Here is a 26,115-nt window from a genome sequence, read left to right as displayed (position 1 = left end):
TTACCTGCAGCTCGTAGCTGGGGTAAACTGAAGAGCAAAAAACACAGAAGTGAGAGCCATTTTCATTAAACTTTCAATACACGAGCCGTAGATGTCACGCAGTGCAGCGTTTAGCCTTACCTCCATTAAAGCAGCATTAAAGGACATATTAGAGGGAAATGGGTCGAATGAAGCATTTTAAACACATTTAGAGACTATTTTGATCATTAGAATAATAGAGTTGTAAAGGGGAAGGCTCATTAGGTTCTTTTAATATCTTACTATTCCTAGCATTACCCTTGAATTCGTATTCATGTTTAGAAGCAAGGACATCCAATGCCCAAGGGACAATTAAGTATTAAGTCTGAGATACCAGCCTTGCGAAAAATTTAAAAAAACCATTAATAAAAGTAAACATAACATTGTGCTGGAGGGCAGTGAGCCCATCTCTGGCTACTTCCACTCTATAATACACATTGGACAATGTGCTCTTTTTTCTGGGCTTCATCAGGTAAGAGAAAGTCAGCTGAGTGTGGCAAAGGTGTGATATGGTCAACTCTCGCAAGTAAGGTGAATGCGCCAGCAATATGAGTCTAGAGTCTTGATTGGAGCTCCCTTATTTTGCCAGACTTGTGACCTCATGCAATTCCCTTATTGAGGCTGCCCACAACGGATCATTTTTCTGTGTGTGTTATGGAAGAACATGTATTAGGAATGGTCAGTTTGTTAATGCAGCTACAGGCACATGCCACACTTATGTGCAAGAATGGAGTACAACACACTTTTGGTTAGTTTCCATTTGCCTTGCTACATTGATATTATTGGCTCGGAAAGTCTAATGTGTGTATTTGTTTTTCTCATTTTGTGAGAGAGAAAATACGAGAAATGTTGGTATTTTCCCCACTGTGACACTGCATCAGAGTTAGTGTAGATTTGTTTATCCATGAGCAGTCATTACTTTCTTGTTGATTTTTGTGACCGGGCACTGCAGCTGTAAATTTATTGTTATAAGATGATCAGTGGAGATTCAAGATTGAATACCGTCTCAGGCAGCATTCATTTTCATAGGACTCCCTGTAGTTAGAATAGGAGAGGTTCCTCCTTCGGTGCTGGTAATTCTACAACACACTGAAGTAGCCTTTGCGGCCCTTCCAGGAAGCAGCACCTGGCCCCTGTGAAATCAGGTGCCAAGTGCTCCTGGACTGGTTTTGCACACATTTTGGAATTTGACCTAAGGGACCATATCCAACCAATTGGACTACAAACCTGCAAACAATGCTTTATAAAAACAAAAGGCCTGGACTGACCGTACACTGCACAGTGTACCAGTGTGGCATTCCTTCTATGCACAACATAGAAGAGGGACTGCAGGATCCTCCAGTGGGGAGGATCACAGCAAAACCACACTCAAAGTTACAGATGAAATTAGTCTCTTGCTGCAGTGAGGTAGGTTAACGTACTGGGGGAGGAGACCTTTAAGAACTAGTAGTATCCCATACGCGTGCATTGTATTCTTGGGGAGATATTCAGTAGTGTCCGGGCATATCAGTGAGTTCTTTTTGTTTTCTATGTCTGTCCTCAAAATTGCAACGTTAAAAAAAAATATTCAGTGCAAGGTAATTTTTGTTCAGGATATCTGTTCTGAAATAGGGTGTCACAATGGGTAAAACTATTAGAGAAACATGTCTTTATAAGTAATATTTCATCCGGTTTTTCCACCTTCTGATACTGAGGCATCCCAAGACACGTCTCCCGCCTCTCCATCCGGCAACAAAGTGCAGCCATTTTCACAGAACTGTGTTGAACAGTGTAGCACAGGTAACAAGGATTTTTGCCACAGAATGGGAGTCCCTTGTGAAAATTGTACTGGACCAGTTAATAATGGTTTTTATTGGTTCCAGTTGCTACGTATGCATATATGTATGTATCTCTTTAAGTATGTATTTATATAGTGCAAACATCCCCAAAAGGCAGCGAGGTACTGCACACGATCAAAGGCAGAGATATGCTAATTGACAGAATGGGGCGGAATCTGAGTTTTGGTAGTGGAGATCGACTGTTACTTCATTTTGATGTGGTGTTCAAAAAGGTGGTAGGTCTGTGTGTATGTATGTGAGATTATTATAGTGAGAACTCCAAAATGGAGTCAAACACAAGTATAAAGTCAACGATTGGAAATAGAGGTAGCGGGTTTGGGACTGTAAATCTATTGTGATATAGTGCTGCATGAAGGGGCATGCCTTCAATACTTTTCTAAATCGGGGGAATGTTGGTGTGGGCCTGAGGGATACAAGGATGTTGTTCCCGATCCTGGGTGCATAGATGAACAAGCATTTGCAATGCAATAGGTCTCGCATTGGGAAAGTTTGAGCTATTGGTATTGTAAATGACATTTTTTTTATGTATGTGTTGGTTTTGAAAATAGCGAAATTAATAGCTTTGTCATTTACATTGCCAATAATTATAACTTTCGCAAATGTGACACCTATAGCATTTGTAATGCAATGTGTGTTGTATTTACGTGACTTAGATGTATTGATATTACAAATAACAATGGCTTAATTTTTTTTATAATTAATACTAAGACCTGTACAGTAGCCGGTAGACCTTGCCTTTGGCCAGGCCTAGCACATTGTCAGTGGCCAAACCCCACTGCTTACAGTATTCTTACTGCGGGCACCAAATCCTGCGTGACACGGGCTGCTTTCCGTAGTGCGTTTGTTCGCAGAGATTGGGTAGCCAACCTGTTGGTAGCTACTCATGAATGGAGCCCATCCAGCTAGTCATTTATTTGCTGCATACAGTGGGATTACCCTCTCCCCCTTTTAAAGGGAAAACTATTATCCCTACTACTTTTTCTATTTAGTGAAAATTCATAACTTTGTTGAAAATTTTGATATTTTGCTCACAATGCTATCTTTTGTGCAGCTCATAAAATGGCAGCTGCGAGATTGCGATTTTCCTTAAAATTGCAATTGTATTCCAGAAAACAAACAAAAAAATGTTAGCCCACAATTCTGACCTCTCGGTAGCCACAAGGCACTCCTCTGGGGTCAGGCACCTATCAGGTGCTCCACATGGCTGTGTCATTTTTTTTCCACAGTGTGAGAGTCACATACTTGTTGAAAAAATAAAATCTGATTGACAGGATTCGCAATTTTGTGAATTGTGCTTTTAAATGGCAATGATGTAAGTGTTCACCCCTCAGCCAACTTTTCTAAATGCTTACTTCTCTAGAACTACTCAACAGATTTACACCAACCCGATGCACACTGAAGGAGCACAGTTCTACTATCAAGTCCCTTGTAGCATAAATTCAGTCTCAATTATTGTAACCTGTGTGGACGTCTGCCGTTCTGTGCTCCACTGTTATCCTCAGGGATGCCTCAGCACTCTCGGCTAACTCAGAAAACCCAAAGCAGCTGACATATCTAGATGGATGCAACTGAGACATTCCATTGTCACAACACTGCAGTACATTCACAAAACCCTAAAATACAGGCCCCTGACAGGTAGAAATCAGTGACAGCATGGAGAGATCACATAAGGTAAAGGACCTGAAACAGAAGAAAGGCAACTAACATGGTGAAATATCCTACTTCAATGTAGAATCACGCCTCACTTGACACCAAAAGATTGGAAGCGAAAATAAACAAGAACACCCGATTGTACGGTTCTTAAGGGGAATGAAAGGGAGAAGGAGGAGGACGTAAATCTAACAAGCAGTGTTCCAACAGTCCATCTGCTGAATCAAGCTGCACAAGTAAACATATCCTCTCAACATATAATACAAGTTTATATGTTTTATTCTCAGCAATAAATCGAGGAAATGGAAATATTTCAAATGCAACCAAAAGTACACAGTATCCTTAGAGTCGTGGAGGCTGAGCCAAACCACACAACATTTGTTTTACATGTGGGCTGTTTCAACTTTAAAATAGTTTATGATATGATGGTGCAAGTGTGTTGCTGAACTGGCGCCAGCGGAGGCCATACAATGGAACTAAAAACTGAAGGGATAATAACAGGATTGGATCAGCGCCACAAGGTAAATGATTATACTGCTCGATGTTTTCAAAGTAAAATATGGTTCCTTGCCTTTTTTAAATAGGATTCTGCTTAATAGTATTTTTAAATAAGAAACAAATGCCCTTAAACTTACTGTCCTCTAGCACCTGAAGACAACGCTGCTTAAAACCTCCCATAATCTACCTGAGGTCCTGTGCACGCACCCACATCCGCTACAAGACGTTGCACTACGAGGAATCACTGCGCCACCACACAACCGCTTCCTTTCATCTGGGGTGCTGACTCGGTAGTGTTCCTCAAACCAGTGCTGATAGGAGGCGAAAGGCAACAGCTAAGTACCTGAATCTTACGTTCATTCACACTTGTGATAGGATTGTGAATTAAAACCCTGAGATCTCAGTAGCAGCGGCACCAGTACACTCGGGGACACTGACACCAGAGAGCACTAGGACATGCACTAAAGGAACTACAGATGTCCAGGAGGATCTGAAACACTTTACAGTTGTACCACCAGATCATATCACTTCATTTCGACTAGTTCTTACTTTGCTTGCAGGACTCTGGTCATGAATGGGAGGTCGGCTCCATTTTTCGTCTTCCAGAATCCTTCTGGCGTCAGTAGGCATACATATGCAGATTCGATTCCAGTACAGGTTGCTGGATAATCGTCCACTTCAAAGTGTGTGCAAGTGTCGTCCTCAAAGATGTACTTCTCACCACACCGGCCACAAGCTTTATTATTAAACAAAAGAGAAACCTTTCTCCTACGTCCATTTGAAAATGAAAAAAGCACACTACCTGGCACGGTGAATCTCAAGCCTCAAAGATGCAGCCAAGAAAATCAACTAGATCAAATAAAGCGGATGAAAAAAGTAAGTCTCTTTGGAGAACACCCTATGTATTACCTTATGAAGTAACAAGTTCATATTACGGAGTGCCGCCGCGCTGCCCGCGGCGACCCGGAAGCTCTTGGCCGGCCGGCGAATCAGGTCGCGGCCAACCGGAAGTCCCGCCTCCCGAGGTCCGCGAGCCCGATTGAGAAGAGGAGACGAGCCGCGCCGCGCCGTGAGGAGCCCGCCGGAAGAGCGCAGTCGGTGAGTGGGACCCAGGGCTGAAGTGAAGTGCGTGCGTGCCTGTGTGTATGCCTGGGAGGGGAGGGGGGGAGTGTGTGTGTGCGCGCGTGCGTGCGTGACTGTGTGTGCGCATGCGTGACTGTGTGTGATTGAGCCTGTATGTGTGTCGTATGCCTGCGTGTGCATGCGCGCGCCTGTGTGTGTGTGTGTGTGTGCGCGCACGCGCGCCTGTGTATGCGTGCATGCAGAGGGGTGGGGGCTGGCTGTGTGCGAGCAGGGGCTGTGAGTTGATCTGCGCAAGCGCGGGTCAGACGCGCGCTCCCGCGGTGAAAACTGCGAGCTCGTAACAGATAGGTGTCCTCATTCCCAGCATTCTCACTAACGGGCCACAATAGGTCTGAAGCAGACACCTTCAATGCTCACGCATTGAGGGTAGGTCTGCTCGACCTAAAAAGGCCTACTGCCTTGCTTTTTTTAGTTTTATAATTCTTAGTCTGCAGTCTGATGGTGTTCTGGCTGTTGGTGTGCTGCGATGGTGAGCTTGTCTGCAAAATAAGCGCAGGGTCATGAGGGCTTTAAAATGATGCAACTGGTTTTGAATGTGGTGCGCTGTAGCAATGGGGGCCAATCGAGTTGAGGTGATGTGATCATTTTTATTCAGGACCTGGATGAGACACAATGCAGTGTGTAGAATGCCCTTAAGGGTCTGCAAGGCCATGGAGCAGGGCATTATCACCAGCGGCGGCTCTTCCGCAATGGCGGAGGAGCGTCGCCTCACTGGCTCAGCCAGCAGCCGAAAAATAAAACGATATCAAAATGACATCTTTCCTTTGGTGCTGAACATCCTTTCAGTGCTCCTGTATGCGGTGGGCCATGATGTGCACAAGACGCTATCAAAGGCCATACAAGTGGCAGGGCTGTATGTATAGACATCAGTAACACAACAGATTATGCTGTGAAGACTGTGGATTGCGGCATTACCAAAAGTCCTAAATGATAGCTTTGTCTTCACTTATTTAATAAAATGCTTCACCAACCACAAGTCACCCAACTACCTCACTAACAAGCTGACTGTATCAGGAGGCTCAAGATCCAATAGAAGCACAAAAAACCTCCTCCTGAAACCTCGCAGATTCCGGAAGGAAAAAACATACAAACGCTCCTTCTCAGGAATGGCACCTAGGATCTGGAATGCACTCCCGCCAGAAACTAGGCTTATTCCCTCCACCGTTCTCTTCAAGAAAGAGGTAAAAGCCATCCTTATGGCTAAGTTTACCTGAACACTATTGTTACTGGAACATTGTCATTACACGGCCCATATATTATTGGCTACCTGAATGTTTATCGGTGTTATACTCTTTTTGATTGCTACTGGATCAAAGCCATTGCACAGATTCTATATTATTGGTTTCCAGTTTGTTTACTAGGGTTTATACTATGACCTGATTGCTCTACTAACACCCGCTAGGGTGCTAAAATCTTATTCGATCGCTACTGGAGCAAAGACACTGCACGGCTCCTATTTTTTTTGTTTCCTGATTGTTATTAGTGTGTATACTCTTATGCGATTGCTACCCTACCTTGCAACCCTCTCACTTCCGAATATTATAATGTCTCCAAGAGTTTGTCTACCCCTCCTCCTGTTTCTGTAAAGCGCTCTGATATCTGCAAGGATCTTGTTCGCGCTATATAAAACCTTAAAAATAAATAAATAAATAAACCAGACATTTGTGGCATTTGGCGCAGATAGATTCACTGAACAAAGACACATCCATTACCCTACCTACACAACATCTCCACAAACCTACTCTGACCCCAGTCTGCGATGGATGACTCAGAACTGCACGGTCATGCTAATAGTTGATTGTTCTCTGTATAAGCGACAGGTAAAAATAATAACATTAGATGTCTCTCATACTAAACAAAGCATTGCTGTGTAATTGAGCTGCACGGTGGCAATGGCTGTCTTTCAGGTCATCTTTCCACCTCATTGTCTGTGCTGCCTGAGTGATTGCTGGTGCTCTGTCCACTACACTACCCCCATTTGACCTTTTCCTTGTTGCATTGTCTTCAGTGTTTGTTGGTTCTCCTTCAAGGCACTTTCCCAAAAACAACACATGTATAAGCAAAAAATCTGCTGGTCTCTGGAGGGGCAACCATTTGAAATATGAAGGACATTACAGTAGTAATAATAATACTATTTATACTAGATTGCTTTCATATAGCGCTATGAACCAGTACTTAAGCCGTTTCTAGGTGCTATAAATAACAGATGTTTTCATTACCCGATTTTATTAACATTACCTCTACAGATACCAGAATTTCCTATTCTAAACTTTTAATCCAAGTATTTTGTGGGGGCGATACACATCGCCGACACCATCCGTTTTTGAAAATGTGATTATTACCCAAAGTTCAAGTGGTGGCCTTTTGAAGGCTTTGCCAAAGTACTTCTATCCATTAGCATTTAGAACAAGGCGGACTGAGCTTGGCTCTGATTTGTGGCTTGCCTCTCTGCTTCCCCTTTTGATATTTTTATAAGGTCACTCGAAAGGTTTTCGACCAATTTGAAATAAGTGATTTTTCCCTGGTATCGTTGAGAGTACTTTTTATTGATCTGTGTACATTGCGTGATAATCACTTTTGAGATTAAGTCTGTCAAAAATGTCATTTGTTTTTTACGGTTGCTTCGTGTAGTGCTTGCATGACCTGTTTGCAAATGGACTGAGGAGGATAAGAAAAAATGTGAGCGTATGCATGATAAAGACGTTGATATTCATTGGTGAGAAGTCATATATGCTAAAGAGGTGCTCATGCAACAACAACAAATAAAGAACAGGGGCTTAACTCACACTAGTAGCAATGAACATGTGGCCTAAAGAGACAAATACATTGTGAACACATGAGAGATCAGTGGTAAATCATTAGACATTGTGCACCAGATATTCCTGACTTCATAAAGTAAATTTGGGCTGTGCCAAACAACCAGCCAACACAAAAGTACTTGTTAGGAAAATTATAAACACCTTCATTACATATTGAAATTTGACAGAATGGTTTGCAGGTGTATCCTACATGTATTACTTTTATCCAGCAGCACAAAATTGGGAAACATCCGTAACTACGCAGCAAGAGCCACGCGTTCCGGAAGTCCGCAAGCGTAACCACACTTGCCCGAATAACGCATTTGACTCAACCATGCAAAGCGGTTAAGGCAAATGCGCTCTAGTGTTCGGTATGAATGGGGACTAGGAACAAGAGCATCAAATCGGTAGCAAACACGGTCACGGACAGGTAAATGGGGAAGGGTCCGGGTATGAGAGTCTGTGATAAGTTTTTAGGTTTGGATTTGGGAGGGATCGCTATGGGGGGGGGGGGGGGTCAGTGGCAAGTTTTAGTCCTCATGGAGGGGGGCAAGGAACTTTAAGGAGGGGGCAAGTTTTATGGATCGAGTCGGGGGGTAGCTATGGGCAGGGTCGTGGCAAGTTTTTAGGGCTCAGGGAAGGGGAGGGGGTCAGGGTACTTTTAAAGGAGGGGGTACGTTTTTAGGGCTCAGGGCAGGTGGAGGGGGTTGGGGTAGCTTTACGTGCTCGATTTGGGGAAGTATTAAAGGAATTGGGCATTTTTAGGGCACAGGGCTTGTGCGCAGGTAGAGGGTTTGTAATTTAGGGCTTAAGGCAGAAGGGCAGGTAGGGTGGTTGTAATTGAGGGCTTAGGGCAGGGGCAGGTAGGAAAGTTGTAATTTAGGGCTTAGGGCGGGGGTCAGGGGCCAGAGTAGTGCGAACTTAGCAGCGCATACAACCTTGTCATTCAGTCATTTACCACAAAAGTGTGTGGTAAAGGCATGCGTGGTAGGGGAATGCATGGTTAAGTCGCATTTGCGGTTCGGGCTACCTGGTAGAGGCACGCGTGGTTGAGCCTTGCATGCCTCTATCATACAACCCACAAAATTAGCTATGCACGACAACTATGCATGTCAGTGGGAAACAATAGATAAAATGACCAACAGTAGTGCAAACATGTATATTGCAAGTCTAATCATCATAAATACGAGGTAAACCACATAAAATTTGTTGGCATGTGTCAGCCCTGTGGTAAGATTTAAATAGACATTTATGATTTATACGTGTAAAATAAAAGAAATAGTTAGTAGTGTGAGCTTTAGATTCACACGCTGTGCCTTATTCCACCATTAGGTAGTTAGGTTTGGACTTGTATCTTTTATTTTAAAAGGTTTTACTTTGCGCGTTGATCATAGGTGAAACCATGATGACTTATTACAACAACAACCGTAAGAGGTCTGATAACTTTACTAAGTATTCTAAGTCCCAGTGTATTAGGTTTTTATTGAATGTGCTGTTTTTGAATGCCCAGACATCAAGTCTTATTAGTAAGTGTGTATGCAATGATTTGCTATCATCATACATGATATAGATGCAGAGGTACTGCGTTTTTTGTGATTAAGGTACCAATGTTCTAGCCCTTACAGTCAGCAGAGGAGTACATGTATGCTATCAACAGCTCCTGCAACATTTGGAGATTGTACTGTGTCATGGAGGTTCTCTTCTTTTAAAGTGACTTTTGTGGGAAGCCTTGTACCCTGATATATAGACTGATATTTATGGGCACTACTCTTTAAAAGTACCTAGATAATGCTTAATGTGCGATACAGCAGCAGTGCCCAACATCGATCGTAGAGTTACCGATGCTAATGTCTGAGTCGCAGAGAATCATAACCAGAAAATGCTTCATTATTTGCTGCCTCAATGTGGTCTTAGTTTAAGCTCTGGTATCAATTCAGTGATCAGGTGCAACTCAACCTCACTATGTTGCTGGCATATTTCTTAGACCTCTGACTCCATCTGCTGAAGTTTCTACTTCTGAGGGTGTCTTTCCTCTTCCAGTATGGCAGTGTTCTAGTGCTCCATGTTTTCACAGTCATGTACAGGGCTGCCACCCTGGCAGAGCAGTGGGTCTTGTTCAAGCCATCAATTCAGTCCATTCTTTACTCGTTTTCAACTCTTCCCATGAGGAGGTGCAATGAGCCAGTTGTAAAGTTGTGCATGCACTCCTTTTGAGAGTGTGAAAATGAAATCCAAAAAAGCAGATATTCAATAACCAAGTGTACCTGTTTGCTGCTTACTTTTCAGTTCAAAATAGTGCACAATTGCTGAGAAGTACAGGTACTCTTCCTTTCAAATTAAACAAGTTCAGGTACTCACTACCTGACAGTAACTGCCCATTTAACACACTGCTTCTCTCGCACAGGACACAACAAGTTGCAAAGTTGATACATATGTTTTTGTGAATGATTGAACTGAAAACTAAGCAACTTCTTAATGTGGGCTTGCAACAAAAGTGCAGCATTGCATTCTGAACACTGGCGGCGGACTTCAATATTTTGAACAGGTGCAGCACCGAGGCTGGGATTGCATATGGCCTGATGCAGGCACATTCGAACCCTTGTTGAATAGTTTTACACCGTCGTGTCTGTCTAGAGCATTGTTACTTTGCCTGTGGTGAGGTTGTTCTAAATTAGAATGACCTACTAGGGTACTTCCATTTTTCAATGCATGGGAAAACAAAGAATCAATAAATGCAGGTCTCAGAGTGACAGCAGCAGGATTTTCAGATCTCTAATGTAAAATATCACCTAAGTGGGAATGGTGTCAGGAATCACATATCCACCCACTTATCCACCTGTACATTCCTCAGTGAGCTAAGCACCTCTTCCATACATCTGTCTGTAACCTAATTGTCACTCATGCCATAACCGGTCATTTTCTGTCAGTGATAAAAGCTTGTTTAACTCTACTATGCTGGATCTGTTCTGAAGAAATAGAAGATTGCACTCTATGCCTTATATGAGAGAGGGACACTTGATTTACTCTAGCCATCCATAGCTGTCTCTATTCTGTGAGGAACTAAAGCTTGCAATTATGTTGCTTGATTTGTACCTGCTTGTGCTAATGCTACCCTAGCTGCACCTGTCTTGTGAAGGAGGGATGCTTTCACTGTTTCTGCCTAAGGTGTAGCTGTTCTATGAAGAGGGGTGCTTCCACTGCTGCTGCCCGATCATATTAAAAAACAAAGGATCATTTGAATGCCCTTGCATAACATGTCCAGGCCATTCAGAAGCTTTTATTGAGCCTAGAGCAAAACTAGTTTTGGGGCCCAGGCCCAGAGACCCTGGTTTCAATCACAGATTCCCAGCTTGACCAAACTGTGTGACCCTGGGCAATTACTCTTCTTCCTTCTGCTTTCTTTCAGTGATCATCACACTTGTGAGCTACTTGAAATAATTTAGTTCAAAATGTGCACTAAAGAAAAGCAGCTCTTATTTATCTTTTAATGGACCATAATGCTGCTTTATCTAAATAACAACAGGAGAGTCCTTGTGGAGAAGGCATAAGACAACCGACTTGCCTCCTGGGTCACTAACAACATTTCCATCAGTGCGGAAGAAGGAAAGAATGTGAAATCCATTCAAGGTCTGAACTGCACAATGTCTAATCAAGAAACCTGATTTCAATACCAGTTTCCAGGCCTGACCACACAGCGTGACATTAGTCAATTACTTTTCTCCACGGTGCATAATTTGTTCATAATCACCACATTTGAGAGAATCTTGGAATAGTTCAGGATGCACATTGTACAACACACGCTATTGTGTAAGGTTTATTCAACCATAATGTTCCTCCAGCTATAAAAACAAAAGGCTTATTTAGGAGGAAAGAAAACAATTGACCTGCCTTTTGAGTCATTATTAAAAGTGTCTCAGTAGAATGTGTGTGGTTCACTAATATTAGTAAATGTCGCTCAGAGCAGTGATATCATTTAAGGTGTTAAATGTACAAAATACAAGTTTTTAATGTAAAAATATGTACTGCACTCAATGGCATTTGCTGAAGAGCGAGAGATCCATATTCTGTCAAGAATTGTTCCCTTAAGCATCCACAGCTCTTATTTTCCAGACAGGGTGTAACACAGGGGGTGCAGCAGAAAATGATGGGGTCTGGCGGTCACCGCCTCACTACCACTGCCTTATTGGTGCTTTCAGCTAGGCAAGAGATGCTTTGCTGTTGGGCGTATAGTTTGAGGGCTCAAGGCCTATGCGTGCCCACTGCCTACAACCAGTCAGTATCGAGTGTAGCTTGGAAGCAAGGGCATCACCTGTTTCATAGTGTAAGCTGCAATTACATTGAATTACCCTGTGAAACATGCTGCATCTGACAGCCTTGCCAGTAGTCGGTTGTGAGGCCTTACCCGCTGCCCCTTCTAACGCTGGTGAACATGCCCTATGAAGTAGGGACTGCTTCACAATATTTGATGAAAAATACCTATTGTCCTGGGAAAGATGCCTGAGCAGTCCCTTCTGTAATACCAAAGTGCACTGGGCCACATAAAGTGGGTGCACACACCCATTGAGGCCCTAGACCACTTTGCAGAATTTGGCCCCAGATGTATTCCAAGTAGTTACTTCTCGAAGTTAGTGAATCATAAGATAACCCATTGGGCTAGTCCATGTCTGTGAGCTAAAGCACCGCATAAATACCAAAAGTGTCGCCATTTTTCATGCATTACCAATTAGATCCTCATTAGACTCTGTTAGCCATTTTGTGGTAATACTGCAATCCTGATAACTATGTAACCTGAACCACTAATCGCGACATCAGTATAAATTAGATGTAAACATTAATTTGGTGTGTTATTCTGTATTGTTTGATGGTGCTAAAGGGCATGCATTTCCCAGGCAGAGAAGTAGTTTAGCTGCATTTCTGAAGCAGTAATATCTCCTTTCTCTAAAAACAAAATAACATGGAAGAGAAATACTCTTTGGCACTTTTAGTAAAAAATAAATCCAAATTCGAAATGAGTGACTTGGTGTATTCCATGCTGTTCTACCATTTGTATACAAGCAGTGTCACATGGTATCGCCGGTAGGGCCCTCAACTATCTCTAAACAGGGAAACAAATTACAAGCTCTTGGATTTAATTGGCTTATGGCAGACTTCCGGTATGAATTTCAGCCACAATAGGGCACAGATATGGTTGTTTTGTATTTCAAATGGAAAGTGCTGAATTTGAGGGCAGGAGTTGTTCTGCTGCCCTCGTCCAACTAAATTTGTCTGCAAATGTTGTCACCACCAATGTCTATGATATGCAAAATTCCATGAGGCTTAGCATTCTCCCCCATGTTCTTTCTTTGCTGTTACTCTACATGTATCCCAATGTGTTCTTCCCACCTGATCAGCATTGAAGCAGAATGTTTGTCTAAGTTAACCCTTCTCTAGAGTCTGTGACACTTGGTGTATAAAGGGCTTTTCCCATATTTGTAAGGTGACAATTGGTATGTATCAGAGTCTCTCTCATCTTTGTAGGCTATGAAAGAAGGAATGTAACAAGGTGTTTTTGATTAGTATGTCAGTAGCCTGCCATTTTCTTGTTTTATTCCCACTTTCCTGACATCTTTTTGGAAATACCCCAGTATGACGTTGCCATTTTAGTTAATAATAACCTTATCAATATTTTTATTTGATGAAATCCTGAGTTCCACTCGTGGGGGATAGTTTAGGCTGTTTCTTCATCCCTATTTTACTGCTGATTGATTATTCCTTGTCCTTTTCCAATGTTGCAGATCATTAAGAAGACTCGCTTCCCACACTGGGATGAAGTTCTGGAGTTTGACATGGACAGGCAGGTCGAGGAGTCAAGCGAGTTGACCGAGGATGCTGTTATCAGTGTGGAGGTCTGGGACTGGGACCTGGTGGGCAAGAATGATTTCCTTGGCAGGGTAAGAAAAGACTGTTTTATTCAACCATTTGTCCGACCCTTAATCTACCCATCCTGCTTCTGTCCTTCTGCCTGCCTGCCCATGTGCCTGTTTTCCACACTTTACTCTGCCCATCCTGCCATGTCCGTACCTGTTTCGAAGTCTGTTTATCTTTCGATCCATAAGCTTCTAACTACTTGTTTACCAGTCCCTCAGTCCATTGTGTGATGGGTTGCTTACGCAATATGCCTTCTCTATTCTACAACCTCAAGAAAGCTCTTCAACTGGTTTCCACGTTGAGCCACGATCAGATCACAATCTTTTAGGATTTGCCGGTTATCAAGAAATGATCTTGTTTCAATTGCCCAATAATCTTGGGGAAAGAATATTAGTTCAGAGATAAACAATGGCTGCCAGCCTTTATAGGTAATCAAAATAAACATATAAAATGTTACCTGGGTAAAGAGTCCATTGGGAAATTGTGCTTTTCTCTAAGAAGAGCTAGCAAATATCCAGTGATCAATTAGCAAGCTTCTAGGAAGATATGTTAGCACATCTGTATGGAGTAAAGGTGGAGAAAAAGGGATTTGTAGAGCTCTTTGTGGACGGTTCCAATAACAGCTCCTCTGGGCAATATCTTTACTATGTGAGGCACTTCTGCCTCCTAGAACTTGGTCTCACAGCTCACCTCCTAGAGCAACAATTGACATAAGAGCATCTCTCCAGTCGGCCAGGCCCTGTATTACTCCTGATTGGAGTCTGGACATTCCTGCTTCCGGCCCTCATCACTTTAAGGTTGTCGTAAAGATATGCCCCACGATGCTGCCTTGAGAAACGCCCATTAGTGTGATCTGACTGCTTCTCAACAATCGACATTCGCTAAGGTCATCAGACATGCTGTCCCTTGGGCCATCGGACATGGTGCTATGACAGCAGAAGGGAGGCCAACAGGAGATAAGTGAGCAAAGAAGCTGGTTTTGGCTGTACAACACATTTGTTTCAAGACACTGTTCTTCATGTGTAAGATGGGACTGAATGATGCTCCTCGTATGGAAACAGCCTAGTCTGGATTCAACAGCATTCCAAGCTCAGGTAAGTTCAACTAAGGTACTGGGTCATGGTCCTACTGTTCAGGAAAAATGCTAATTTAGACTCGGTTCACCAGTAGCCCAGACTCAAGCGCATGCTTACCTTGCCTTTACATTTCACTTAACCCTCGAATGTCCAGTTGCTCGGAAATCCTTTATGCGGGGCCATTTTGGCTCTGTACAAACCCTTTGTTAATGGAAGTCAGCACTGATCCTTTTATCTACGTCTGTTACTCATCCTATTCGTTCAATTTTTAAGTTAGCCCTATGAATATCAATTTCTCCACCTATTAAGATGCCAATTCATCAATACATTGGTATGCATGCACAGGCTTTGTTCATGTATTTGTGCTTCCATCTCTTTCTTAACATGTTCTTTTCAGGAAATACACCTGTCTGTCTGCGCATGATTCCATTCGCTTGTCGAGTCATTCCGACCATCTCAGAGCCCATCTTTAATGCTTTATTAGCACATCAATCCATACACCAGCCAGTCTATTCAGCAGTCCAGCTACTAGCGACATGTCTATCTGTCCACTAGTACATCAGGTCACTTGTCTGCAGACCTGTTCCTCCAATCTTCTTCTCAATCAACCCGTGTATTCATCCACCCTCCTGCCCATCGTTTTGACTTTGTTCATCAGTATGTTAGTCCATCCATGTGCCTGTCCATACATCTACTCCATCACCTGTCCCCCAGTTTTAGCAATCCAATTATTCGCTGCCCTTGACAGTGATGGCTGGTGACATTTGAAAGTGGCGGGGCATAAAAGTTGGGTTTGACTTTTGTGTAGAGAGCAAAGCGAGCAAGCTTAATGGACAAACATGGGGTGCAGGGTGGGTCCTCCTCAGGGCTGGACTGACCGTAGCAGGCATCGGGGATTTCCCCAGGAGGCTGGAAGGGCAGGGGCTGGTTTTGTTACTGGGTGCCAGTTTTGCAGCGGCACTGCAATATCGTCCCACAGTAACAAAAGCAGCAGTGCTGAGGGCCAGTTTAGTTAAGCAGCAGGGCTTCATACTTTCACCCTTGCCCACCCCCTTCAAGCCCCCACTGCCCTCCTCCCCCCAGGGGCCGGTCCAATAAAATTGCCTGGGCTGATTTGTGTTCTTACTCTGGCCCTGGTCCTCCTCCCGGGAAAAAAAGGAATAAAGTTTGACAAATGGTGCATTTGAAAAGCAAACTAATTTAATGAGAAAGCAGATGGAACTTACAGTCTTGAAACATTAAATGCATTAAAAATTGCTCTACACATTTTTATAAGTCTAACCCTCCCCCTACCCACAACCCTCCTCCCCCCACACGCCAACCACTGAGGCATTTAGACTCTAATAGAGTCTGTGGTGATGGTGAGACGTTCCCTGACCAGTACCTCTAACAATAACCTTATATATTCAAAGACCGGTAAAGATGACAGAAATGCACTAGTAATAAATCAAAAATAAAAAGAAGAATAAAGAGAGAGAAAAGAAAAGAGAAAAGAAAAAAAAAAAAAAAAAAAAAAAAAGGAAGGAGGTCGAAGGGGAATTTAGAAATAATTAGAAGAAGTTAGAAGAAGTTAGAAGGGGGGAAAAAGCAATACAAAAAAGAAAGAAGAAAAACCACAGGAAAAAATGTAGAGCTGTCAAATGCAATAATGCCATATTACTATATGACCGACTATAAAATAGCTAGTCAAAAATTGAAAAAAGGCAATGTTAACATAAGGAATAAGGACAAAGCGACCCTCTACTACTACCATATAGCCATCCCCGATTCATTGTAGAAACTCCATCACTAAACAATCTCCGCATGTTTTATACAATCAGTTAAATGGCTATTATAAAAATGGCAGAAAATCAGGTCAGACTGTCTAAAAATTCCTTAGCTTTTATCTCTGAGGTAAAAAATTTCACCTGGCCATTGTAAATAACCTTCAACTTAGCAGGGTTATTAAGATAAACCTGAGCCTTTTTATCCATAAAGGGTTTGATCAGCTGGCGAAGACGCCATCTTCTCTCCACTGTAGAGTGGCAAAAATCCGGTCTAACAAAGTAAGAAATAGAGTCTCTGGTGCGCCGAGCTTCAGGTTTCGCCTTATCAGCAATTGCCTGACGGAGAAGAAAATTTCCGAAGTACACCAACACTGCACGAGGGAATTTTCCCTGCGATGAAGAGCCCTTCAGGGTAAATGGAACTCTATGGACTCGTTGGACTTCCATTTCCCAATTCCAAGAGGCAAGCTCCGGGAGTGTGTCTTTGAATAACTGGATAATGAACGAGCGTATATCCTCGCCCTCACTTTTTTCAGGAATTCCAAGGACGTGGAGATTATTGCGTCGTAGGCGATTCTCCATCTTCTCCAGCTTCCATCTAACATCCTTTAGCTGCTCCTCATGGGTTTCCACTTGCTCCTGGATAACTGTGGTTTCTGCTTCATTAACCACTATACGGTCTTCCATCTCAGTCATTCTCATATTAGAGGCCGCTACAGTTTTCGAAAGTTTTCGGACTACCCCCTGTACTTTATGCAGAGCTGCTTGTGCCCTACGACCATCCCTTGAAGTCTGCTCCCGATGAGAGGCGATAGCCTGAAGAACTGTGTCCATTACAGTAGTCAATGTAGCGGTTTGCTGGTCTACAGAGGCAGATAGATCAGGATGAGCAGCGGAAGCATGCCCCTGAGGGTTAAGAGCTGGTGTTGGAGAGTAATCCCAGGTTAATTCTGATGCACCATGGTGACTCCTTTTCTTCCTCAGCACGGTTCTCCTGGAATATCGCAGGACTTAACGATAGGAATAAAAGAGTACAATTATTTCAACTTCTACGGCAAGATCCTGCTGATATTCTCTGTCTACAAGAGACCCATATTACAGAATCTGATAAAGAATTGCTAAAGATACCGGGGTATAATATGATCGTAGCTACTTCTCAAACATCTAAAATTAGGGAGGTTGCTATCCTAGCAAAATCTGCACTTGGTGTTCCTAGACGTAAACTGGCTGACAAACATGGCAGATGGGCTATAGCTCAATTAGAATCAGGTCCCACTATTTGTACAATATACGGATCAAATTTAGATGATCCTTTATTGTTTAGAGATTTAAACATAGAGTTGGCATCTTGGCCTGGTCCTCTTATTTTATGCGGAGATTTCAACATTTCTTTAGGGACCCTGGTAAATAATCGACTACCTCTAAAAAATACTGGACGTAAACCTAAGGTATATAGGGCTGTACGCCAATTGATGGATAGTCATAACTTACAGGACGTTTGGGGCTTGATGAAAAATAATGATTCTGGATTCACTTTTTTTTCATATCCACATAACAAATATGTCCGAATTGATTATATTATGACATCTTTGGCGGACGTGGATTTACTGGATATAATTAAATCCCCAAAAACAATCTCTGATCACAATGCACTTACTCTTATTTTTGACTTGCCCAGTTTTACTAGACCTAAGCCACAATGGTCTTTCGATAGAAAGCTTCTTGTCAATTTAGAATATATAACGCATATAACATCTTGGGCCCAGGGGTTCTTTGACTGTAATCAATATAGTGCGCCCAGATTGATTGTCTGGGACGGTTTTAAAGCAGCATTAAGGGGCGAAACTATATCTTTTGTTGCTAAGAATAAAAAGATAGAGGATAATATTAACCTTGGGCTTAAGCGAGAATTATCTAATCTTGAGGCTTATCATGCCACCCAGATTCACCGTGGAGACTTAGCCCCTGACACTCTTCATAAAATATTAGTGTTGAAGACTGAAATTAATAGCTCCCTAATTCGGAAAGCCGCAGAAACCTATCAAGCAAACAAAAGCAGCTTATATGAATCTGGAGAAAATGTAGGTAAGCAGTTAGCCCTCCGAACACGCCAAAAACAATCTTATAATAATATAAAGATGATTGAATACGAGGGCCAGCAATACACCTCATCACATGATATTGCAGAGGCTTTCCGAAAGTACTATCAAAAGCTATACCAAAATGAGGATCTATACCCCGATAGCGATTTAAAAACTTTCATTATTAATTGGATGGCGGAGACGGAACCTAATTTTCTGATTGAGGAGTCAGTTAAAGAAGAACTTGAAAGAGAAATATCAATTACAGAGTTGGAGCTTGCATTAGCCGAGCTCGCAAACGGTAAAGCCGCAGGCCCTGACAAAATTCCCTTGGATTTATATAAGATGCTGGGTAAACAAATACTTCCTTATCTATTGGATCTCTTTTTAGGGGTTCAATATCATGCAACACCGCCTGAGTCCTGGAAATATACTAATATTGCGATTTTTTCTAAAAAAGGCAAACCCCCCCACCTTCCATCCTCATACAGGCCCATATCTCTTATAAACTCCGACTCAAAACTCTATGCCAAGGTCTTAGCTAATCGGTTGAGTCGGGTCGTCGAGCATCTTGTCTCCCCGTGGCAGCATGGCTTTATTCCCGGAAAGGGCACTATAGATCATACCCGGAGAGCCATTACCCTCTTTGACATCATGGGAGCCACGGGGGGGCGAGATGTCGATGATCCTTCTCGATGCCGAGAAGGCATTTGACCGTGTCTCTTGGCAATTTTTGTGGAACATCTTGCAACTTAATAATTTTGGGCCTAGACTAATTAAAGCCATAAAGGCTTTGTACATAGATCCAAAGGCAAAACTTTCCATCTGTGGTTCTGAGTCGGAGTTTATTGAAATACAGAGAGGTACTAGGCAGGGTTGCCCCTGCTCCCCGATTTTATTTGCCCTTTATATTAACCCTCTAATTCTAAAATTACTTTCATCACCTATTATTCAACCTGTCACCGTGGGCCTGTTTTCAACGAAACTTCTGGCTTACGCTGATGACGTGGCTATCCTAACTACAAATCCAACGGAGGCAATTCAGGACATTGAACATGTTACCCATACTTTCGGCTCTTACTCAGGATACTCTCTTAACAGAGATAAAACAATGGTCCTGTGTACAAATAATACTATATTTGAGAGCCCTTATAAAGTAAGACAGGCAACTTATTTAGGTATTTGTATATCTTCTGATGTGAATGAAATCAATCATCTTAATTACACTCCTCTGATTAATAAAATAAAAGATGATCTCAGGAGAGTTGATAACTTACACCTCTCTATAATTGGTAGGGCTAATTACGTAAAAATGAATGTCTTTCCAAGGATACTCTACCTGTTTCGAGCAATTCCACTATTGGCTGAAGGTAGTTTCATTAAGAAGCTTGACTCCTCCATATCTAAATTCATTTGGAGTTTTGGGAAGATTAGAAGAGCTTTAACATTTCTGACTTTACCTCTAGAATGGGGGGGTCTAGCTGTTCCTAGCCTAGCTTTATATCTTTGGGCATCACTTATTCAACATATGGGTCCTCTGTTAACTAGTAAAATGCCCAATATAACCTCCAGGGTATGCTATATCCCCTCCATTTATGAGTTGAGTATGGGGACTAAATGTCAAGGGCTACTTCTAAGGCAGGTTGAACCATCGTATTATAAAAAAATCAAAATAAAAGTAGTTATTGATGCATGGAAGGTTTGGAAATTTGTATCTAAACAACTAAATATTCCGAAATTTACAAAATACTCCCCCCTATGGAATAGCTCCATCCTCCCGGCTAGCCTTAACGATAGCACCTCTCGGAGGTGGGAAAATCTAGGCATTAACACTGTAGCAGATTTTATTGGCCAAGAGACTTCTACCTCCTTTGAGTGGTTGCAGCAGAAATATAAAATTCCAGCTACTGATTTTTTAAAATATTTTCAGGTGCTTGCAAGTATTCGTAATTGTATTCCCAGAATAGAATTGGATAATATACATATTTTTTCAATCATTGGGAAACGATCCACTAGTATAGGTAACCTATATCGGATATTGATTGAAAATGTTAAGGATGATTTGGAACGGGTTGAGCAAGCTTGGGCTTTAAGGCTGGGTAATCCAAATATCGATATTAATTTTTCCTTGGCCCTCTCATCAAAATTGTTTATTGCTTCCAATCTTAAAGCCCAATACTATAAAGTTATCTACAATCTCTACTATACACCAGCAAAATTGTACTCCTGGGGTTTACGGGCTGATGACAAATGCCCAAGATGTGGACAATTCCAAGCAAATTTAATTCATATGTTCGCTGAATGCCCCAAATTGGACCAACTAAAGTCTTTGATCATGGGATTTTGGGCCCAGGTATTTGGACGGAATATACGAGACTCAATAACCCTCTATCTGATGGGTCATGATGACTCTCTCGGTCACAGTATTGAGGAACAAAGGTCCATTTTTCTAGCTACTGCAATTCTTCGTATTATTCTTGCTGCCCGTTGGAAGGATTCAGAGCCACCTACATTTCAGATGTGGCTTAGTCGATTTCTGGCCACCTATAAACAGGAGACCTCAATCTATGCTACTAGAGGTAAAAAAATTAGACTTTTTGGAGCTCAGATATGGGCCCCAATCTCTAATTGGTATTCTAATATGAGGCCCTCTTCTCTTCTTGGCTCGGTCTGACCTGAGCGGATTACTGTTATTTAAAGTATTCAATATACAATATAAGTAATTCTGTTTTCTTTTTCCTTCCTTTTTTAAATTTTTTTTTTTATATATATATATTTTTTTTTTCTTCCCTTGTACAATAATTATGGATATGCTTGTCTATTTACATTTGATAATTTGTATTATTGTATATTGTGAATGTATGTTGCTCAATAAAAATAAAATAAATAAAAAAAAAATTGCTCTACATCTTGCTTCATTAATATATTCAACAGTTACTTTATTGTGCAAATTGTACAGTGCGACAACTTCAGGGTCTTTAAAGTGTGTGCTTGCCACATGTCTTGCACTGCATGCAGCATCAACTTTGGAAGAAAATGCTGTAGCCAGGCCTCAGGAAGCACCCACAGCTGCTGGCTGAAATCAGTCATATAGAAATATGTGCAAATAGGCCTTTAAGTGGGATGAAAAAGGTGGGGGCTCTCTAAAATGGAACATGTAAAATACATTTCTGTGATTCCCATAGTGTGCTAACCAATAGGTATTTTGGTTTCTCTCTGAGATGTTATTGCACCAAGATATTTCACACAACAGCTGACATACACCTAAAACCTGTCAGTGCAATGGCTTTGTCAATGGTTATTAGTAGTTTAACCCCTTGGCCGCGGCGGTAATCTTGCCACGGCGTCGGGGGGGTAAGGGGGGCCGCAGGGCGCCGCCATGCTCGTGACGGAACCACTCCGTCACAAGTCACAGGCGCGCTGTTCTTGTGACGGAGTGGTTCCGTCATGGCCCCGCCCACTTAATAAAACGGCTGCACAGGCGCCGTGACGGAACCACCCCGTCACCAGCACAGCGTGTCCGTGGCTGGTGACAGAGTGGTTCCGTCACCAGCACAGAAAGGGTTAAGATACAGGAGTAAAAACAGTGATTTGTTATAAATAATTAACAATGGAAATGTTTTAATTCTGGAATTGTGAGACTGTGAATTAATTATTATTGAGGCGTATGGAAGGAGTGTTGATCTTCAGTTATGTGTGCTTTATGTTAGATATGTATGCCCTCTTTCTCTGCACATCTCTTCCATCTGCACATTTTCAACCTCCTCTCATTCAAATGCACCATGGTGCGGGGTACTTACAACGTGACGCATCTGGGAGATGCGTCACGTTGTAAAGCCCTGCGCAAGAAGGAGGCGTTCCTGCCCAGGGGGGGGCGGGGGCGTTCCGGTGCAGGAACGCCTTCTAAAAGTGGCTGAGTGAAATCTACAAGATTTCACTAAGTCACTTTGGGGCCCATGCTGTGTCAAAACCCTGCACCTGCTTGAAGCAGGCGTAAGGATTGACGCAGCATTAACAAGATAGGGCCCCCCCAGAGCCTTGCTGGAGCTGCGTTGCGCTTGCGACACAACTCCAGTAATGCGTCGCCTTTACGGCACAGATGGTGACGCATCTGCGCCATTTTTGCCCATTGGTGCGCCGCATCGTAAATGCGGTGGCAGAGGCATGGCGCACAATAAGTAGCGCATCCCTGCTAATATGCAGGGATGCGCCACTTATGTAAATCTGCCCCCGAATTTTCTTTTGCTTTGCGAATATTATGACATCTGTGTACCCCCTTCACACACATTTACACAGAATTTCAATTGCAACTGAAAATACATGAACATTTTTGTGTGTGCTCTGCAGAGATGCCAACCCACTGACAGGTACTTGCTCTGCCTTCAGCCTCAGTTAGTGCCAGAGGTCTCAATCAAAGCCCCTCATAAACACCTGGCACGACTGAAAGTATGCACAATGCAAGAAGATACAGGGAAACAAAATACAGAAACACAAAATAATTAAATAGCTAACTCTCTTGGGGAATGGCATTATCTTAACTTGTTAACATTCAATGTTCGTAAATCAATCCATATTTTTGGCATTAATGTTAAGGGCATGAAGACAGGGTCGGTTTTAATGCAATGCAGCAGATAACTGTCTACTGTAAGCACATATTTCTCATTTGGCCTTTGACTCGGATATTTGGATCATCTTTGAAAGGTAATAAGAACCCTGCTCATCTTTTTGGATCAATTTTATGGTGGAACAAATACAGCAGCTCCATTTCTAAAGGGGGCAGTGATCGACAACCAGGGCCTGGGATGCCACAGTGGGGGAGGTGAGCGTGACGAGGGGTCTCAGCACAATATACATAACACAAGATTAATATTCTAACACTCACCATTACCAAGGACAAGGCACCAAATCACACATGCGTTCATTCACTCCTACGTGTGATGAACGCGAGAGGGTGGGATCTATGCCTGTGAATGACAGATGCCTGGAATCACGCAGGGATGAATTCTCCGAAGCCTGAAACCGTGACGCTAATGGCGTTACTGGCCTATGGTGCATACCACCATAGACGTTAATGACAATGAAGGGCTTTAGAAAGGAAAGCCCTGTGTCATGCGTCACAGTGCAGTAATTTAGATTTACTGCCTTGCTTCCATTTCCTGCTTCAGAGCAGGGTGGGGGGGAGGCAGCCTGGAACAGACAGCCCAGACTTGAATGCATTGATTTGTTTAGAAATACAATCGTATCTCTAAAAAAATAGATCTATTTAATATTGTTTTTATATAAATGTGTAGGAATTTCAAAGGGTTGCAGCACCAGAGCCCTAATGGAGAAACTTCCCCTGGATCTTGATTGCCTCCTATTGATCAGTGTGTCTATCTGTGATCAGTCTTATTTAGTCCCTCCCTACGCTTTGTCTCCTGCATTTACTCCCATCTGACAATGCATCTGCAAGTAATCCCCACAAATATCCTTCTATGCGCTCACCTTTCTGCTCAGACACTTTCCTATACATTAACCTATCTACCCATGTATTTAGAAATCCATCTACCCACTGATGCACATGTCCATCCATGCACTCACCTATTTATCTGTGTATCCATCCATCTGCCCATTAATTTGCACATATATCGACCATCAAAGTATCTGTTCAACCAATTATTTCTCCATACAACAAAATACCTGTCCACCTTTCCACCTATGTGTCTAAACAGCGTAAACATTGATCCATTCATCCGTGAAGCCATTGAAGTATTGATCCGTTCGTACTCCCATCTGCTTCTCTTGTCATTTTTTTCTCTTGCTCTCTCTTTCTCACATAAACACACTCAACTCAACGCAAATATAAATATATTATACTATTCACACATGCACACATATTATATAATATATATATAATATAATGGAATATACATATATATATTTAATGAAAAAACGAAGGTTAAAAATAAATTATAATTAGGAAAACTTCATTTATTCTTTCTATACAAACCCAATTTAAGCTGCGCAAACATTAGGAATTCTCAAGTTATAGTTACAACTTAGCTTTAAAATGTATGCATCACCAATTCTAACTTACATTTCGAATTAATATAAATCGCTTACCTCTGTAGACTGTATTGTCGCCTCACTCGGCGCACTACATTAACTATAACTTGCCACTCTACCATACACTGTGTAATGACAAATTATGTTAAGATGTGATAAGTGTTGTTATGTATGCTATGATTTCACATAGTGTAAGTGATGTGATATGCCAGGGTGTAACTAGTGCATGGAGAAGGGGCAAGTTATAGTTAATATAGTGTGACTAGTGAGTCGATAAGACTGAGTAAGAGGTTTGCAACACATTAAATTTGAAGGTAATGCTTAAAATAGAAATGTGAGTTGTTACTGGTGTGTGTGCATTTAGAATTTAGGTTATAACTTTAACTTTTTAATTATTTCTATTGTCTGTATAGTTTAAGATGTTTTTTAATACATTTTAATAGTTTAATAAAAATGTGTTTCAAATCATAGTGTTGAGTGCCATTTAATTGATTGTTGTTAATTGTAGTGTTGTAGAGTATAGTAAAGGACAGTGTCATACAATGTAGTGTCAAAGAGTCTAGCGTTGTGAAGTGAAATACAGTGGAGTGGAGTAGAGAGGGGTGGTGTTGTGTATAGTGGAGTAAAGTCTTATATAGTAGGGTGGTGTGGTGTGTTGTATAATGGGGTGGAGTTTTGCAGAGTGTAATGGTATGTTGTACAGTGGAGTATCATTGACTATAGTGTTGTGGAGTGGAGTGTCATGGAGTGGAGTGTATAGAAGGGCATAGAGTTGAGTAGAGTGTTGCAGAATGGCATAGAGAGGAGTTGAGTGTTGTACAGTGCAGTGGTGGGCATATAGTGTAGTATGTGGCATAGAGCGTAGCAGGGTTATGTACAGTGCAGTTTTTTACAGTACAGTAGAGTTTTATAGAGCTGATTGGTGTACATTTCCTCAATCAGTCAGTCTTTCTGTCAGTCAGTCAGTCTCTCTCTTAATCAGTCTCTCTCCCAGTCAGTCTGTCAGTCAGTCTCTCGCTCTCTCAGTCTCTCTTAGTTAGCCAGTCTCTCTGTTTCAGTCTCTCTCTTTCTGTCAGTCAGTGTCTCTCTCTCTCTCAGTCAGTCTCTTTCTCGTCAGTCTCTCTCTGACAGTCAGTCTCCCCCCCGTCAGTCAGTCTCACTCTCTGTCAGTCAGACTCTTTCTCTGTCAGTCTCTCTCTCTCTCTCTCTGTCAGTCTCTCTTTCTGTCAGTCAGTCTCTCTCTGTCAGTCAGTCTCTCTTTGTCAGCCAGTCTTTCTCTCAGTCAGTCTCTCTCT

The 26,115-nt window shown here is 42.2% G+C and overlaps 1 protein-coding gene across 1 annotated transcript in view; it reads left to right on the top strand.

The window, feature by feature from the left end:
• Nucleotides 1–26,115, top strand: part of RASAL1 (RAS protein activator like 1) — an 871,242-nt gene that overhangs the window by 486,030 nt on the left and 359,097 nt on the right. The window contains exon 7 of the mRNA XM_086943242.1: nt 13,720–13,875. Within this exon, the coding sequence (XP_086799368.1) occupies nt 13,720–13,875 (156 nt within the window). The remainder of the gene's footprint in view (nt 1–13,719; nt 13,876–26,115) is intronic.

This window comes from Lissotriton vulgaris, chromosome 11 (genome assembly GCF_964263255.1).
Source record: "Lissotriton vulgaris chromosome 11, aLisVul1.2, whole genome shotgun sequence".
NCBI classification, from domain to species: Eukaryota; Metazoa; Chordata; class Amphibia; order Caudata; family Salamandridae; genus Lissotriton; species Lissotriton vulgaris.
The sequence above is the reverse complement of the archived record's forward strand: the minus strand, read 5'-3'. Positions and strand labels throughout refer to the sequence as shown.